The sequence below is a fragment of the Tursiops truncatus genome, chromosome X (genome assembly GCF_011762595.2).
Source record: "Tursiops truncatus isolate mTurTru1 chromosome X, mTurTru1.mat.Y, whole genome shotgun sequence".
In the NCBI taxonomy this organism is placed as follows: domain Eukaryota; kingdom Metazoa; phylum Chordata; class Mammalia; order Artiodactyla; family Delphinidae; genus Tursiops; species Tursiops truncatus.
Window position 1 is genome coordinate 47,143,371 of NC_047055.1, and position 18,820 is coordinate 47,162,190.

The 18,820-nt window shown below is 42.3% G+C and overlaps 1 protein-coding gene across 1 annotated transcript; it reads right to left on the reverse strand.

Annotated features, from left to right (window-relative positions):
• Window positions 1-14,039: 14,039 nt before the first annotated feature.
• On the reverse strand, window positions 14,040-17,174 carry LOC141277651 (uncharacterized). The gene is made up of 2 exons (XM_073799578.1): window positions 14,337-17,174; window positions 14,040-14,273 (listed from the first exon to the last, which is right to left on the reverse strand). Exon 1 carries the CDS (start codon window positions 16,855-16,857, stop codon window positions 15,079-15,081), a length of 1,779 nt encoding a protein of 592 aa, XP_073655679.1. The 5' UTR covers window positions 16,858-17,174; the 3' UTR covers window positions 14,040-14,273; window positions 14,337-15,078.
• Between the last annotated feature and the right edge of the window lie 1,646 nt (window positions 17,175-18,820).

The window sequence follows — 18,820 nt, forward strand, 5'->3', positions numbered from 1 at the left end:
GATCAGACCACTGTGCTATCAATTCCTGCAGAACGAAGCCCAAGGTCATTACTCCTCCCTGGATATTCTACATTGGAATTTCAGTTATTGTCTTCAGATGTAAGCTCTATGCCCTCCTCTTCCATATCATTTATTTCTTTATCATCTTGTAGCTATTCTTCATTTTCTGTGTATTGAATTATATTCTAGTTCTTACCAGATGATCAATTCTCAATACCAGGCCTGTTGATGCTCATAGCAGAAAGTTCTCACCCTCTCTGCCCACAATTGTACAAACATTAGTCTGTGAAGTATATGAGATTTTTGCCTCAAATACAGAAAGCTCACTCATCACACTTCTATTGCTCTAGCTATTACACAAATCCATGTGATGTAGACATTCTGGCTTGCATGGACACTGACATAGTCTTTGCTGCTGTAACAGGGCTTCCTTTGGTCTGCTGTGGTTTTAAGTAGAAATAAGAATATCTTCTTGGCTAGGGAAATTTTTTCTCCATTCTTCAAATAGCCTTTTGTGTGTTCCTTCTAGCCTTTCCATAGGCTTGGGGGACCCAAGCCATCGTTTTTCTTTACCACTACGTATACAATGTATACAACATGAGTCTTGGGCAAATTGTGAAATATCTTTCTGTGGTGCCATCCACCACTTATGCTCAAAAAAACCTGAATTCCTAGAAGGGTTTCAGCAAAGCATTTTTATTTTTTTAAATGTTTTTAAAAATATTTACTTATTTATTTGGCTGTGTTGGGTCTTAGTTGCGGCACGCGAGATCTTCATTGCAGCATGTGGGATCTTTCATTGTGGCATGCGCACTCTGTGCTGCGGCACGTGGGCTTCTCTAGTAGCAGTGTGCAGGTTTCTCTCTAGTTGCGGCGCACAGGCTCTCTAGTTGTGGTGCACGGGCTCAGTAGTTGAGGTGCGTGGGCTCAGTAGTTGTGGCGTGCAGGCTCTTTAGTTGTGGTGCGCAGGCACTAGAGTGCACCATCTCAGTAGTTGCAGTGCACAGGTTTAGTTGCCCCGCAGCCTGTGGGATCTTAGTTCCCCGACCAGGGATTGAACCTGTGTCCCCTACATTGGAAGGCAGATTCTTAGCCACTGGACCACCAGGGAAGTCCCCAGCAAAGCATTTTTAAAGGCCAGGCAAAGGAAGAGCATCACGTGGTACACGGTCAGCTTGTGCACGATTCTCTCATTGGTTGATTTTGAGGTAATAGGGTGGTTAACATGATCGATCCATAGGTGCTCATGATAATCAAGTAGTTAATTTCTTCCATTTGGTGGTGGTTTTTAGCATCTGAAAAACTCAGGAAATATGCATGAAATACAGCTATCTAGGTACTTCAGAGAGGAGCTAAAGCAGATGATATGGGGGAGGGGTCTATCCCAGGAAGGATAGGATCCTGCTCGGCTACATCCCCAGGGCCAGCACAGAGCCTAGCATATAGAAGGTCCCATTCATTTGTTGAATGAACAAATAAAGTAGGTTCTATTATAAGCCTCCTGTTTTACAAATGAAGGAAATGAGGCACAGGGAAGTTAAGTGGCTATTCCAATGTCACACAACCGGTAAATGGTAGAGCCAGGACTGTGATAGACCTATCTCATTCCAAAACCTGCATTCTTAGCAACTATTTTATACTGTGTCCCTTTTCAGTAAACCTGTTCCCACCCATTGGGCCCTCAACAGCCCCATGACCTCCACTAGAGAATCCCAGTTGGGCTATCCACCCGAAGCAAGGCCCATGTTCCCTTTATGACACCAAAAGGATCTGCATCATGAATGCCATCATCCCTGTCACCTCACTTATACTAAGGAGCTCGTGGATTAACATTCCCGTTTGAACTTTAGGGTTTCGATCTAGTCATTTAAAGAGGTAAATAGGAGTGGCGATTCCAGTCAATATGGCAAGCCACTGAAGAAATATTTCTAGCCCAGGACATTTCAATAGGACATTGAATCACAACTAATGGGTGTCCTGGTATTTAGGGACATTGTGAGGCACAATCACTCTTTCACTACATTTAGCACGTTAGTATAAAAATGTGGTGAATGAATCCCTTAGTGGTGTGAGTAATGTAAGAGGTGATGCACTATAGTAAATTATCACATGTGACAGGACACCATGCAGGGTTCTGTCAGGGGGTGCGGAGGATCATGGTACAAAGCTGGATCAGGCAAGGTCCCTACCCTTCATAAGCTTACAGTTTAGTTTTAGAGCTAAGGCAATTTAAGAGTGAAATCAATTCCATGATACATGAGCTGTCACAAGGCTGTCTGTGATTAACTTCCAAATGAGTAGTCCAGTCAATGAAGGCTGAGCTCAAAGGCATAAGACTTCAGTGTGGACTGGGAAGGCTTAGTTGCCTTCTGGTATTTGGCCCATTATTTTCAAAGCACTTACCATTCAAATGTTATCTTTTCCAAATGGGCTTCAGAATATTTCTTTATTAAAAAAAAAAGACTATTTCTTTATTCAAAACATTGCTGTGTCTCTGTGACAGAGCAATGGAGTACCCTTCTGCTAATGACTTCCCTGTCTACATTCTATGTCTCTCTATATTAAAATGAGAGTCAAATGCAGCTGCTGCCATACTTGTGGATCAGTTTCACCTACTACAAATACAGATTCCTGGGCCCAGTTCCAAACCCACTGAATCAGAATCCCAGTAATTAGTATTTGAAAGAAAGATCTGTTTTCATTTTGAAATATTTATGGATGAAATGTGCTTCAAAATAATCCAGGGGTTGGTTGGATGAGATATAAATGAAATAAGATTGACTATGGGTGGTTAATTGTGGAAGCTTACTGATGATCATCTGGGAGGTTGTTTTTCTTAATATTCTCTCTTTTCTATGTGGTTGAAGTTTTTGTAATAAAAAGTTGAATAAAACTAAAAGCAAAAGAGTCTATATTTATCACAGGCCTCCTTCCATTTAGATGGAACCATCAAAGGTAGAGGCAGACACACGAAAAAAACATACTGGCTATTATTCTGCATAGAGCTAAAGTCCAGGATAGAAAGGTGTTTTGTTTTGTTTTGTTTTGTTTTGTTTTGAGGTGGGGGGGTGAAAAATAGAAGTCTTTCCAATGAAGGTAACTAATAAGTAAACAGTCAAGAGGCTCCTTTGGAACAGTTAGTAATGGCATCATTCAAATAAGAAACGAAGAGTGATGACGCTAATAGCTTGGAGCATCTTTCTAAATACATCTACATTGGCCATTTGAAGCTAGACTTCACTCATGAGGTAAAGGGGGAGGCTGGATGAGTTGATTTGGGGGAGGCATTTCCAACATTCACATTCTAGGATTCAGGGGGTATGTTGGCATGGCAGGTTTTATCATTCTCATTTTATAAGTGTGGCTACAGAGGTTCAAAGAAGTTGAGTCTAAGTTTCTTTTAAGCGGCTTTGTTTCTTTAGATTAGTTGAACCCACCAGTGTTTTCAAAGCCTTAGAACAGGTTTCACCAGTCTGGACACTTCATAGTATACAAAAACTTTGCTGGGATAGAGGGTTTAGAGTTTGAAAAGTCAGCATCAGACTTTAGATTTCTTTGATTAATATAGGTACAGTTTCTTTGTCCTGGAGTAATAACTGCTAGAAGGTTGAGTATTGGGTTCTATCCCAAGAAGTAAGGGAAATGTTGGCAGTGTCCCCAAGCTTTGGACAGATCTAGCAGAGAGGCAGATTCATCTAGAAAAGGTACATTTGATAAGGTATGAACATACAATTGATGGTTAAAGGCTTCTTTTGAAACATTTGAGCAGAAGTGTTTCCTGTTTTGAAAGATTATGATTTAAGTGTTATCTTGGGTGTGGGTTTTCCTCACCAGGACTTTAGATGACAACATGGAGCTATTTTTCAACTAATTCCTAGGAGTGTCATTTTGTCTATCAAATACTTTATACATATCAATCTGGAAATTTACCCATCATCTCACAGAATCATTACCAGCCTTTTCTACACACAAGCCAACATCATAGTGTTCATGCAGTTGATAGCAGCAAGTCTGAAGAAGTACATTATCTCAACTGTGACTTATCTTTTCAATTAATTGAGGGCTAAAGCTCTTCTGATAAGGAAGTAAAGTTGATCTTGCAAATACCATTACGCAGGGAATGAGGAGACCTGTGTTCTTATTTCAGCCTCTGTTTGATCCGCATTGACAGCTGGACTTCAAAAAATTTTAAAAGTTGATCCATGTGTTAGACACAGTCAAGTTACAAAGAATAGTGACATCCTCAACATATCTCAGTTAATGAATGTTTACTGTAAATAAATGAGCCACACATACCTTCTGAAGAACTTGACCATCGTTCCTCATACAACAGTAAGCTCTCCTCTCACAAGGAGTATTCTATTACTCCAACTTCTACTGCTCTGCTGTGAGGTTAGCTCAGCTATTGTGTCTCTGCTGCTACTTATCCCACTACTGACCAATGGACTGAGTCTGAGTCTCAAATTGAGACTTCCCATGAGTAAGGTTCTGGTTAGGATTCTTAGGCCAGTCCACCTTGGAGGCTTCTGGTCAGCCCATAAATACTGCCTTTGGGTCTAGCATTGCTCCACAGTCCAGTTATCTACAGTAAAGTAGCTAGGTCATGTAGTAACTCATCATCTGATCTCAGTTATCACCTCATTTTTGGAAATTTTTCATGCATGCTTTCGGTGGAGACTGGGAAAAAAGAGTAGGCAGGGAATAATTATATCTAGTGGACACTTTCCAAACTTTTCACAAATGAATTTTTAGCAAACAGGAGATTATTTTGTACAGAAGATGGTTTTATTGAGAAACTTAAAATTACATATGGAACAAAAACTTTGAGTATCACGAAAGAAGGAAATTTTCCAACAGGCTTCCTAATCATAGAGACTAATGGAAATATGTATAGAGGATGGGCTAAGATTACCTGAAAACCAAAGCACTTTGACAGAATATTTCCTTTTTAAATCTTCAAATTAACTTTACTTTTGGTTGGCTTTTATTTCATTTACCCATTTTCCGGTTGGACTAAAAAGGAAAAGTCATAATACACACACACACACACACACATACACACACACACACACACTCATTTGAAAAATCATTATATTAAAAATGGCTTTGCAAACCCTGCAGAAAACTACCCAAATTACTCAGAATCCACAGGTCCTGCCAACAGCATCTCAGATGTTGAAGAATGTCCCTTATTGCATCAGTTGACAGAACAGTTAAAATAGCCACAATTACAAACAAACAATAAAACAAATAGCAGAATATTTGAGCAGATAGAGGAATTGTGAGGCCAATCGGTTTTATGCTCTTTCTGCGGCATGCCACTTCTCAGATGGACTACAGGGACAGCATGTGATATTAGAATGCTTGGAGAATTATGACCAATTAGAAAATCACTCAAATTGTCCAGTTGCTCTGTAGTTAAGGTTCTCGCAGACAGAAGCATTAGCACGTCATGCCTCCAGCCAGAGTCATAGGATTCCATGTAGGGTTTCCCTATGCTGGGTGCTAAGGCAATCTACTAACTCAACCTGAGTTTTAAAAAATCTAGGTCTTCAATTATCCTCTAGCCTAAAGGTTCTGAATCTTTACTGGTTGATCCATAAGCTTACAGACAAGGAGTTAATATATTTCAACTCTTGGACCTATTTGAGCTGAAGCTTTCCAAGTTGTTAAGGTAGCTCTTCTGTCCAATGTTGGCTCCACTCTTGTGTGAAATTTCGAATGGCATCTGGTGCTAAGAAATGACACATAACACACTACACTAGCCATCCATTCTCCATCACCATCATCAGCAATTTCATGTTACTGCTCCCCCTTAATTTCACTTCAAGAATTATAGTTACATGCATACCAGAAAGAGTGGGATAGATAACTTAATTGAAGTACCATTGTTAAGTGTTTAGTGTAGAGGGCATTTGTTGGCTAAGGTGATTGATAGCTAACAAGATTGAAACATGCTGAACTGCAACTGAACAACTTGAACAGGGATTCCATCATTACCTTCCAATGCCTAGGTGGCTTTTAGGACCATGCTATTTAGTGCAGAAGCCAATAGGCAGGGATATTCAGTGCCATGCTTGTTTGGTTCCCTGGCTGAGGGAAAAGGTCTAAAGCTTAAGGATTAAGTGGGTAGGTTTGGAATCCTATTACCTTGATTGGGGTCTTTCCTCTAGGGGAAATTTGAACTCATGTCACTCACACACTCCTACACACAGAGTCGGGATAGTGTTAGATTTGGGAGGAAAGTAGAGAAGTTTGGATTGTTATGGTCTGCTCTGGAAGAAACAGAAGGGATTCATCCTGTCCATTGACTTAAATATTTATTAAGTGCTTCCTCTATCTGCTAGTCACTATGCTAGATACTGAGGATAGAGTGATAGGCTTTGGGCCCTCAGGGAGCTTACTGTCTAAAAGATGAGTTGGGCTTTAATCAAACAATTACACAAATGGTAATGCTTGTATAATCACAATGTGAGACAAGTATTCTGAGGAAAAGATACATGATCCTTCGAAAGGATCTAGCAAAGGAAACTGACGCACAGTAGGGAGCTCAGGAGTTTTTCTCTGTGGTGAGACATTTGAGCCAAGATCCAAAAGATGAGTAGGGGTTAACTAAGCATGTGTTTGTGTGGGTGTGTGGGGTGGGGAGGGTACAATGGGAAGAGCATTCCATATCCATGGATGAGCATATGCACAGGCTCGGTAGCAGGAGGAGATGGGGTCTGGTCATAGAACTGAAAGAAAGCTAACATGTCTGAAGCACAGAGAGCCAGGGGAGAGGGAAGCAAGATGAGGTTGAAGAAGTAGGCAGGGCCAGATTATGCAGAGCCTTGTAGACTCTGATAAAGAGTTTGGTGTCTATCCTAAGAGCAACAGGAAACCATTGAAAGGTTTTATTTAGGCAGGCAATACAACCAGAATTTTATTTTTTAAAGATCATGAAGGTATCTATGTGGAGAATGGACTACTGGGCAGCAAGAGTGCAAGTAGGGAGACCAGGTAAGAGGCTAGGGCAGTAATCCAAGTGAGAGAAAATGGTAGAAGAGGTCCTGAATAGCCTAATCGAGGAACTTGCAGTCAATGAATAAATCAGCAAGGAATTACTCGGCACCTATCTAAATATGCATGGCTAGCTCTACTCATCATCTTGAAGGGAGATTCATCTTCAGCCTCCCACCTCTCTTTTTGGCAGCCTGGCTTCTATCCAATGATCAAGAATTCCAATTTAATGGAGCTGAGTTAATAAGGTGTTACTTTATTAAAATTATTAGCATTTAAGGAAATCTGGAGAAAGAATTGATTCAAGTGCCATTAACTAGTGTTTTCACATAGAACACTATTTCTCAATCTGTGATCCAAGAAAAGTTAATGCCACAGAGTCTCCTGGAGAAGTGGGGAAGGGGAGGCTTTATGAAAAATCAAATTCCTGGGCCCTACCCCAGACCCACAAAATCAGAATTTTGTTGTGGGGCTCAGGAAAGGACATCCTTAATGGGTTCCCCAAGTACCTCTATGAACATTAAAGTTTGAGAACTACTGCATATGGAGACTAACTTGGAGATTGAGTTTGAACAAGGCAAATACCTGTGACAGAAGAAAGGAGGGGACATTCCAGGTTGAAGGTGGTCCTGAGAAAGTGTCAAGAAGTAGAATCAGCCAGTTGAGTGCAAGGAAAGAAAGTAGTGAGTAGACTGACTTTGCTGGGATGTGGAAGCTTTGATAGGAGCAATGAGAAATCACCTGTAGTAGGAGAAGGGAGAAGAGGAGGGACAGCATGCCTAAGAGAGCCAAGCCTGAGAGACACTAAATGAAGGGATTTCTGTAATCCCAGAGTCACCAGATGAGGGGCCTGTGGGACTGCAAACTTGGAATTTCCCTCTCCCATGAAATGGAGGGAATGTTAACACCACTTACTGGTCACATAGCAACAATAGCCAACCTTACTGAGCTTGTACTGTGTGCCAGGCATTTGGCAAATTATTTTAAGTACATTGCATCATTTAATCCTCACAGCATCCCTATGAGGTAGATACTATAATTATCCCCATTCTACAGATGAAGAGACTGAAGCGCAGAGAGGGAAAATAACTTGCTTAAGATCACACATCTGGTAAGTGGTTAAACCAGAATTCTAATCCAAGTCTATCTCTTGAGACTGCATCTTTAGTTACAATGCTGGGTTACTCACATCAATTCTAACTTATGCCCACAAGTGTTCATTGTCCTCTAAATAAGGGTGCCTTTGTCCTTTGGGACATGATAATGATTACGCATGATGGAGACTTGGCCCTGCAGGTCCAAAGACAATTCAGGGCATAAGCAGTCCTGGCTAAGGCCTGGATAAGCACACCATCTCATGCAGAACTCCTTTGCAGGTTGATGATGGTCCACAATCAAGTAAGTGTAGCTGTTGAGAGTGAGCACTTGGAAACCTTACAGCAATTTTACAGAGTGCTTTTATGTCTGTTTATGTTCACCAAAAAATGGGGGTTTTATTTTGCATGCCTTTTTTTATTATATTTTTTTCTAGAAATTTTTATTATATTTTATAAAAGTATCTACAGATTGAAAATCTAAAACAAATCAAGACAAAAGTCATGGTTCTTCATTCCAGATGGTTTGTGATGCATGGGTCTAGTGGATATAAGAAAACTGTAAACAACTAACAATACTAAGGTATTTTCATGCTCAGATGTGGGTGGTAGGCTGACCAGTGGAGCTGATCTGAACCTTTATTTTGACATGGCAGCCTCTTCTACTTTACAGAATCAACCCCCTTGAGAATTATTATGACAGATTACAATGTGAAACCAGCCCTTTTTTTTTAGTAGACATATTCTTAGAGGTCATGCATTCAATTCTGGGCAATTACTGTCAGTTTAAACATTCAAGATGAAAGAAGGAAGTGTATAATTAATCAAGCAGAGGCACATAGATCCTGAGCAGTAAAGATTCCATGGGATCGTAGTTAGAATAGAGGGAATAGGAACTCCTGTCATTTTTCATTGACACTATCCCCAGAGTCGTATGTTAAAGAGTCTTAAAGACTTCTAATTTGTACTTTTGCTAAAAACAGAGCAAGACGGAAGGGAAATGGTGCAGTAGCATTGAAGAAGTCCTCTTCTGGCACTGTTTATTTCTTCATTCATTCAACAAATATTTAATGTGTACCTATGACCTCCCTGTCTCTCTGCTTGGCACTTGTGGATACAAAGATTACATAGCTGTCCTCAAGGAGGTCACAGTCTAGTAGAATAACATGGAGACAGTTATAAAAAACTTGATAAGTAATAAAAGAAAAATGATTCTCAAGGGGCTGTATGTTTCAGAATCAAGATGGGAGAGAAATAGTTTGAAAGGTCATATCAATACTCTATCAATCACCTTAAACGTAGCAGAGAAAAAAATAAGCATATTGGCTTCTTAAGACCGAAAATAAAGATCAGTGAAAGTCTGACTGCTGGGAGGGATAAGATGATAGTTATCCAAATTAGGAGTCTGGACTCTCACTTGGGTGTGAATGTGTATACCAGTGTCTTTGCAAGGAACAGGGAGAGGGGAGAAGTGGCAGGACATGCAAGATATTTATCCAAAAGGGGCATAGTTTTAAAAACTCAAGAAATGCTTTTGAATTTAGGTATAAAGAGAGACTATGAGAACTATGGAGGCTAATATACTACCTGCGGTTGGAGGAAAGGAGACATATAGAAACGATGCATTTTAAGTCATAAACTTTCAGTAAGGAGTCAGAGTGTAAGAAATAAGAAGTGAGTGAGGCAGGGGAAGGCCCACTTCTGAAGCACATGGCTATCCCCCTAACCTCCTTGGCAGTTAAAGAACAGCATATGCAACCTACAGCAACAGTGGTGCTGAAAGCTGCTGCCTTTGAGGCATCTGGGATGTAGTGCCGTTGGCGCTAGAAGCTCTGGCTTTCAAATGCTACTCTTTCACAAACAGGGCATCATAACCTCCATAGACCTCACAGACCTGTTGTGAGGCTCAAAGAAGATGCTGGATGTTAAAGCGTTTTGTGAACTCCTAGGGAGTATGTGGTTATGTGTTGACTTCCCTGGTCCCCCCAAGCCCCCAGGCGTAAGTGAGATGTTGGTGTAGAAGGCACTAAGCCACTCAGAAGGAAGTTACTATATGGAAACATGAACAATAATGATCTACATCTGCTTGTTTCTGATAATTCCTTTCTTTTAAGCCTTGACACCAAGAAAGCCCACACACCACGCCCTCTGTTGCTGAAAGCGGGCTGCATTGCCATGTGGTTAGCTGCCAGGCATTCTGTTTCCAATTCAAAAGCAGTGGTTGTTTTTTTCTTGTTTTGTTTTGTTACTTCAATGCTTCTTGCCAAAATCTGGAGACAGAGACTTACATCAACGTCATGTGCATACAATGCTCATCATCTCCTATTGTTTGAGGCCATATATCCGATATCAGATCATGATGAGCTATTGGTCACATCTGGCAGAGCCCTTTAGGAAACTTTGAGATTGGAATAGCTGGTGGAGCAGAGCTGACTGAAGGCAAAAGATGAAGAGCGTAGTTTTTCTAAAAGTGAAATAATGGGATGAAAACTCTCAGCCAAATGTCTGGGAATGCTCGTGGTCCCTTAAAATGCCCACTTCTCTCCTTGATGGGACTGGCTGGGTCAGGCCTGGTTTTGGTCTTCCTCCTCCCTGTACTTCCTGGAGTGGTGTAGGGGTGAGTCCATGACAATTGTTAGCGATGGCAGCCAGCAGGACTGTTCTGAACCATAACCGCGAAGTAAGCAAAGTTGACCTCTGTGTAACTCATCTACCCTCTCCCCATCCTGAGCCCTGTCCTGGCCTTCCCAGCTGTCCAGGCTTCAACCCATCCCCTCCTCTCCTTCCTATTCCCTTGTCCTGTGTCCTGTGCCTGAGTGCCTTCCCCAATTAAGTTCTGGTCTGGTCAATTTATTAGAGCTGAAAAACGAATAGTTGCTAATGGCTTTGCTTCTGAACATGGGCTTTCTATCTTCAAGCAAAGAAGTAAGTAGAGCAGCAATTAGGTGTTGGGGGTAGACTGAGGATCTGCTTCTGGATCTCTCCTTGTCTACTGATGGAAAATGTGGGTGATAGGCTGGCATATAGGGCAGAATTTCCACTCTGATTCAGAGGTACAATATAGAGCATGGTGGTATATTTTGCCTCTACCTCAGACCGAGAGAACTGAGAGAGTTAGACTCTACAATTCAATATACCAAGATTAAAGCAATTATTGTAAGTTAGCTTAACCATTCCTCCATATGCCTTCAGAGGCAGGGTTTCTTTTTCTTTTTTTATCCTATTGTCACGACCAAATAAATGGAGGCTTGCAAATACAGATAAACTTAACTTTTAAAGGGTTATCTGTGCTCAAATGTTCTGATGCTTTTAATTAAAAATTCCCTCATTATATATAGGAAAGTGCCTGTGTTGAGGAAGTGTGAGACACCAGGAAAGCATGAATGAAATATGGGAAGGAAATGATGGCGGACACGTAGCTGTCTTTTCATTTCACCCACATATATTTTATTCTAAAGATAGCAAGATTTACTCTAAGCATGGCCTCTGACTGACTCTGGAGCTCCTCAAGGCCAGAGAACAGGGAGCAGCTTAAGTGATTCCCTCCCTTTCAAGCCATAGGTTTTAGACTTGCGTTTCTGGAACACTCTGCAAGAAATTACTAAGGGAGTACTCCAAAAGATGGAGAGCAGTGCTTTTCAAGCTTTAATGTGTACACCAATCACCTGAGAATGTGTTAAAATGCAGATTCTGATTCAGTAGTCTGGAGTGATGTCTGGGATGCTTCATTTCTCACAAGTTCCCTTGTGATGTTGCTTGTCCATGAAACATATTTTGAATAGCAGGAACATTCTAGATATAGAGGCTAGATACTGAGTCCTCTTTGGCTAGCAGCAGTGCAAGGATGAAGAGGCTTGGTGGAAAAGTAGCACCGTTCTATCTGGATCAAGTGAAGGGCAGAGGAAACAAAAGGGAGGCAGATATGAGACTGATTGCACTCATGCTCCCCAGGGGTTCAAATAGATGGGTTTCAAGAAATATGTACCAGAAAGGCAGTTGCTGTCTCAAGCTAAAACAGGAAATATGCCTCATGGTGAAGAACATATGTTCTGAAGTCATATTCTCTGGGTTAAAGTACCACCTCTGTCACTTCCTAACGGAGATCTTGATCATGCCACCTTACCTCCCTGAGCCTGAGTTTACTCTTCTGTAAAATTTGAATAATAGAACCCATCTCAAGGTGGATGTGAGGATTAAATGAAATGAGAGAGTGGCATGGACATATACACACTACCAAATGTAAAATAGCTAGCTAGTGGGAAGCAGCCACATAGCACAGGGTGATCAGCTGGGTGCTTTGTGACCACCTAGAGGGGTGGGATAGGGAGGGTGGGAGGGAGACGCAAGAGGGCGGAGATATGGGGATATATGTATATGTATAGCTGATTCACTTTGTTATACAGCAGAAACTAACACACCATTGTAAAGCAGTTACACTCCAATAAAGATGTTAAAAAAAAACAAAAAAGAACATAAAGCCTGAGAATAGCACCTACTATAGAGTTCTTCATAAGTGGTAGCTATTGTCACTCTTTCCATCTTTGAGCTGACCGCATTTAAGTACCACTGGGCTTTATTGAAATGTTAGCCAGCCATGGTAGTGCCATATCTGCTTTTGATGTGACCCTCAAAGCAGCTTTAATTGTTTGAAACTTAAGAAAAGTTAGTGTTTTCGGATTTAAATAAATGGGATTCTAGACAAAAGCATGAAAACAGGAAGAAAAACTCCCTGGCAGGAACTATGCTAATTTTGTGTTTTGACCCTTGTCACTGCTTCTGCCTACAACTTCTCTGGCTTGAGAATCACTTGAATAAAGAAAGAATGATTTAAAAATAAAATGGATTCGAGAAACAAACTGTCTTCTGTTTCTGCAAAAAAGGAAATGCAGAATCTGGCTAATTATCATCCAGCCTGGGGCAGGCCAGGCCCAAGGGAAGAGAAGGGAGGAAAGAAGTCTTGAAGAAAGAGATTTCCAAGTCCATCAACTATACACAGAGTATCACTGAGTTGTAGGTACTGTCCTGGGGGTAAATAAGGGCATCAGACAGAACCCCTGGGTTATGGTCTAGTTGGGAAGATATTGGAGTAAAATACACACATGCATGCATGCACACAGAGATGGATAAACATACATGTCAACCTGTAGCAAAGCTCCAGTGAGGACACCTGTTGGTTAATACAAAGGATGCACCTCTGGGGAGTAAGGATTAGTCTTGCGGGGGAAGAGTGGGTCTGACTGTGAAGGTCCTTGAATATGAAAGGTATCTTGTGGGCAATTAGAAGTCAATAGTGTTTTGATGTGGGTGGGGTACCATATGCAAAAGAGCATTTTAGAAAGAGTAATCTGGTAACAGTTTGAGCAATTCATTTCAACAAACATTTACTGAGTATTATATACAGCACCAGAGTCCAAAACGCAGAGCTATGCAGCGATACAGGAAAAAAAAAAAAATCTATATCCTCTGAGAATTAAAAGCCTTGTCAGGGAGACAGATATACTTTGTGTACTAGTGTGGAACGATTTCTAAGACAGAGTATTACGTACAAAGAGGTAAGGTACAGAACAGTATGTTTAAAACATGCTGCCATGTATTAGGAAAGAATGCAGGGGAGACATGTATGTTTACACATGTATTTGTATACATATAAGATTTATACGAGATGTATACGTATACGAGTTGTGCAAGGATACACAAAAGTCTGATGACGTTGCTTGCCTCCAGGGGAAGAAATTAGGGTGACTAGTTGGTGGAGGTGTCAATTGTATGCATATCCTTTGGCACTCTCTGAGTTTTGAAACAAATGAATATATTACCTACTTGCATTAAAAAATATACAATAAAATAATGTGTATGGGAGTATGAGAGGGAAAAGATGAATTCTGTTAGACCTGCGCGGTCTCCTAGGAGTTTCGACTCGCCCAGGAAACAACAAGAGTCGGAAGTCGATGCAAAACGCAAGAGGTTTATTGAAGGCCGGTGCACCGGGGTTCCTTGGTCCTCACGCAGGAGGTCAAAGAAGGAACCCTTTTGGGCGCGAATATGTCAGTTTTATAGGTTCCCACTTCCCCGTATGTAAATTATAGATTTGGTTGTGTTCTCCTGCTGATTGGTCCCGGCTTAGGCTCGGACCAGAGAGGGAACTTGTCCCCAGCTGCCTGATTGGTCTTTGACAGACACCTTTTTTACATTTTGTTATCTCCCTCCTTCTCCCCAGCTGCCTGATTGGTCTTTGACAGACACCTTTTTTACATTTTGTTATCTCCCTCCTTCTCGGAAGGGGGCCGGACATCCTGGAAATTCACCCATTGTCTAAGAAGCCCCTATTGTCTGGAGAGTTCTTAATCATTAGCTGGAACAATGTCCCTCGAGTCCCACATTCCCCCCTTTTTCTTGTGACTATTGATTCCAATCATGGAATCTCAACCTTCTGTTCGTAAACTTTGGTACTGTTGTCTTAACATTAGAACTTGTACAGTACTGATACGTTCTCTAATAAATGCTATCAAGCGATTTAGAACACATGGTCCAAAAGTTAAAATCAACAATAAAACAATAAGAGGTCCCAACAGAGTAGAGATTAAGGTGGTAAACCAGGGGGACTTATCAAACCATGATTGAAACCATCCTTTTTCGTTCTCTCTCTCCCTTTGCCTTTTATCTAAGCGTTCCCTTAGTTTATCCATGGTTTTGGTAATGCTTCCTGAATGATCAATATAAAAGCAACATTCTTCTTTTAGAGCGGCGCATAATCCCCCTTCCTTAAGAAACAGCAAATCTAGGCTGCAACACCATTTCTGAAAGTGAGGTGAGTGATTCCTTTAGTTGAGTTATGGAACTTTCTAATGCTCGAAGGTCGATGTCTACAGCCTGTCTTAAACTTGCATAATACTGGGGTTGTTGTATGAGGGCTGTGGTTCCTGTTCCTATCCCGGCAGATATTCCTAGTCAGTCAGTAAAGGCAGTAAAACCAAAATTATAAGTCTTAGGTTCGTAGAAGCTTGAGTTTGAGCGGGTTGTCGGTTCTTTGGGCCCGCCATCCTGATGATGCCGTCGCTGGTGCAGCCTTCACATGTGAAGCATGGATCCAGGCAGCGATGCCGTCCACTTTTATGGCCGTTGGGGTGGTGAGGAGGACGGTGTATGGTCCTTTCCATCGAGGTTCCAACATCTGGGTTCGATGCCGACGGACGTATACGGAGTCTCCGACTTGGAAAGGATGAGTTTCTCCCGGTGTTCCCGGTTGATAGGCCTTGGCGAGTTGGGACCATATTTCTTTCTGGACCAATTGGAGTCCCAGTAGCCTAGCATATAAGTCAGTGTTATTTTGACAATCAGGTTTTATTTCTTTTCCTAAAGTGAGGAGGGGAGGCGGGGCACCATATAATATTTCAAAAGGAGTAAGATGGTATCGGGAAGGTGTATTTCTAACCCGGAATAGGGCCAAAGGAAGGAGCACCGTCCAATCGGTACCGCCAGTCTCCAAGGACAATTTAGTTAGGGTCTCTTTTAGAGTCCTATTCATTCTTTCTACCTGACCTAAACTTTGGGGTCTATAGGCACAATGTAATTTCCAATCAGTCCCCAAATATCTGGCCACATCCTGACTTACCTGGGCGACGAAGGCTGGACCATTATCAGACCCTATTACCTTTGATGCTCCAAATCGAGGAAAAATTTCTTCTAAAATCTTCTTGGCTACTACAGCAGCTGTTTCTTTCTTTGTTGGGAAAGCCTCTATCCATCCTGAAAAAGTGTCTACAAAAACTAAAAGGTATTTATTACCGTACCTTCCAGGACGCACTTCGGTAAAGTCCACTTCCCAGTAAGTTCCTGGGCGGTCCCCCCTGAGTCTCTTTCCAGTTTCAAGTTTCCCTTTGTGAGCATTTACCTGTTGACATGGGACGCATTCCTGCACAGTTTGTTCAGCTAATTTTGTCATTCCAGGGGTTTCGTACCCGGCTTTTTGTAACAAGGCTACCATCTTTTTAGTCCCCAAATGTGTCCATCTGTGCATCTGTTGTAACATGGATTCTGCTTGCTGAGGGGACAAAGTTCCTTTTGTTGTGGCCGGGATGATTTCTTCATCGCGGCCTGGTTTTTCAGGAACTTTATCTGACAGTCCTAAAATGACTTCTCCCGATGCTATTTCTCGGGCCACTTGGTCAGCCATATTATTTCCCCTAATTATTGGGGTATTTCCTTTTTGATGTCCAGGGCAGTGGATGATACTGACTTTAGTAGGAAGCATGAGTGCAGTCAACAAAGCCACGATTTCGTCTTTGTTTTTAATTTCTTTGCCACCTGAAGTTAGTAGCCCTCTCTGTTGGTAAATGGCACCGTGGATATGAGCGGTAGCAAACGCATATCTACTGTCTGTGTAGATGTTTACTTTTTTATTCTCTGCCATCTCTAATGCCCTCGTCAGGGCAATTAATTCAGCTCGTTGGGCTGAGGTCCCTTGTGGTAGCGCCGCTGCCCATATGACTTGATTTCCGTCTACCACGGCTGCCCCAGTTCGACGCTTACCTTCCTCCAGGAAACTGCTCCCATCCGTGAACCAGGTGAAATCAGCATCAGGGAGGGGCAGGTCCATCAGATCTGGCCTACTGCCGTGTGCTGCGGCCAGTACTTCCTGACAATCATGTATGATGGTGGAGCCTTCCAAGTCAGGATCAGGTAGCAAGGTGGCTGGATTGAGTCCTGTGGCTGGAGCAAACTTGATGCGATCTGAGTTTAGCAACAGGGTTTGGTAATGGGTCATCCTGGCATTAGTTAGCCACCTATCCGGTGGTTGACGGACTACATTTTCCAGGGCATGAGGAGCTGTTATCGTTAGATTTTGTCCTAAAGTTAGTTTGTCAGCATCTTTGACTAGAACGGCCACTGCAGCGATTATCTTTAAACAGGTCGGCCATCCTGATGCCACAGGGTCCAATTTTTTTGACAAATAAGCAACTGGGCGATTCCAGGGACCCAATTTCTGAGTCAATACTCCTTTTGCAATGCCCTTATTTTCGGCCACATATAAATGAAAAGGTTTGGTTACATCTGGCAGTCCTAGGGCTGGAGCTGAAAGTAAAGCTCGTTTGATTTGGTCAAAAGCCCGTTGTTCCTTATCGCCCCAAACGAAAGGAGTGCTGTTTTTGGTTAGGGGTACAATGGGGCTGCCAGCTCAGCAAACCCTGGAATCCATAGTCTACAGAATCCGGCCGTCCCCAAAAATTCTCTAACCTGCCTGGCGTTTTTGGGAGCCGGAATTTGGGCCACCGTATCCTTTCTGCTCTCCGTGAGCCATCTTTGCCCCCCTTTTAATAGATACCCCAGGTAACTGACCTGTTGTTGGCATATTTGTGCTTTCTTGGCTGAGGCTCTATATCCCAGGGTTCCAAGTTCCGTTAACAGTTTTTCACTACCCTTGATACAATCTTCTTGGGTCTCAGCAGCTAATAAAATATCATCAATGTATTGAAGTAATGTTACCTGGGGATTTGATTCTCTATATAATGCCAAATCCTGATGGAGGGCTTCATCAAAGATGGTCGGGGAGTTCTTAAATCCCTGAGGTAGCCGTGTCCATGTCAGCTGACCAGACATTCCCGATGTTGGATCTTTCCATTCGAAGGCAAAGTAGGGTTGGCTCAGGGGAGAGAGTCTTAAACAGAAAAAAACATCTTTAAGGTCCAAAACAGTATACCACGTATGTTGAGGTGGAAGAGTGCTCAGGAGGTTGTAAGGGTTTGGAACTGTGGGGTGGAGGTCTGCCACCCGTTTGTTTACCTCTCGTAGATCCTGCACCGGCCGATAATCATTTGTTCCTGGTTTCTTTACCGGCAGGAGAGGGGTGTTCCATGCTGATTGACATCTTATTAAGATGCCCAAGTCTAGTAGCCTCTGTATATGGGGACGGATACCGTCTTTGGCTTCTCTACTCATGGGGTATTGACGGACTGTTATTGGGGTGGCAGTTGCCTTGAGTTCCACTAGCACCGGGGGCCGATTTTTGGCCATCCCCATTCCGGCAGTTTCTGCCCAGGCTTGAGGGAACCGAGTTACCCAATTAGTAACATTAACTCGTGAGGATGAAGGCTGCTCATATAATTTATATTCATCTTCTAATTTCATAGTCAATATTTGAAGTAACCTTCCCTTATTATCAGTTATGGTGGGACCTTCTGGCTGAAAGTGGATTTGAGCCCCTACTTTGGAGAGTAAATCTCTTCCCAGCAAAGGATAGGGGCATTCCGGAATAATCAAAAATGAATGGGTTACTCGTCCAATCCCAAGATCTACTGTCCTTCGTGTGGTCCATGAATATTGTTTATTCCCAGTGGCTCCTTGTACCCATGACCTTTTAGCTGAGATAGGACCTTTTGAGTGGAGAAGGACGGAGTGCTGGGCTCCGGTATCTACCAAAAATTGAACAGGTTCCCCCTCCACTTTAAGAGTTACCCGGGGCTCGGGGAGAGGGTTCGAGCCCTGACTTTCCTAGTCTTCTTCTTTCAATGTTAAGATTTTGTTTTTGGTTGGCCTTCCTCCATTCTTTTTCTTAGGGCATTCTCTCGCCCAATGTCCTTTTTCTTTACAGTAGGCACATTGGTCCTTGTCTAATGGCTGCCTTCTGTCTGCCGTTCGCCCTTCCTGCCTATTTCTATCCCCTATATTTCTTCCTCCAACCACAGTGGCCAGTATCTTACTTAAATTCCTCTCCTGTCTCTTATCCCGTC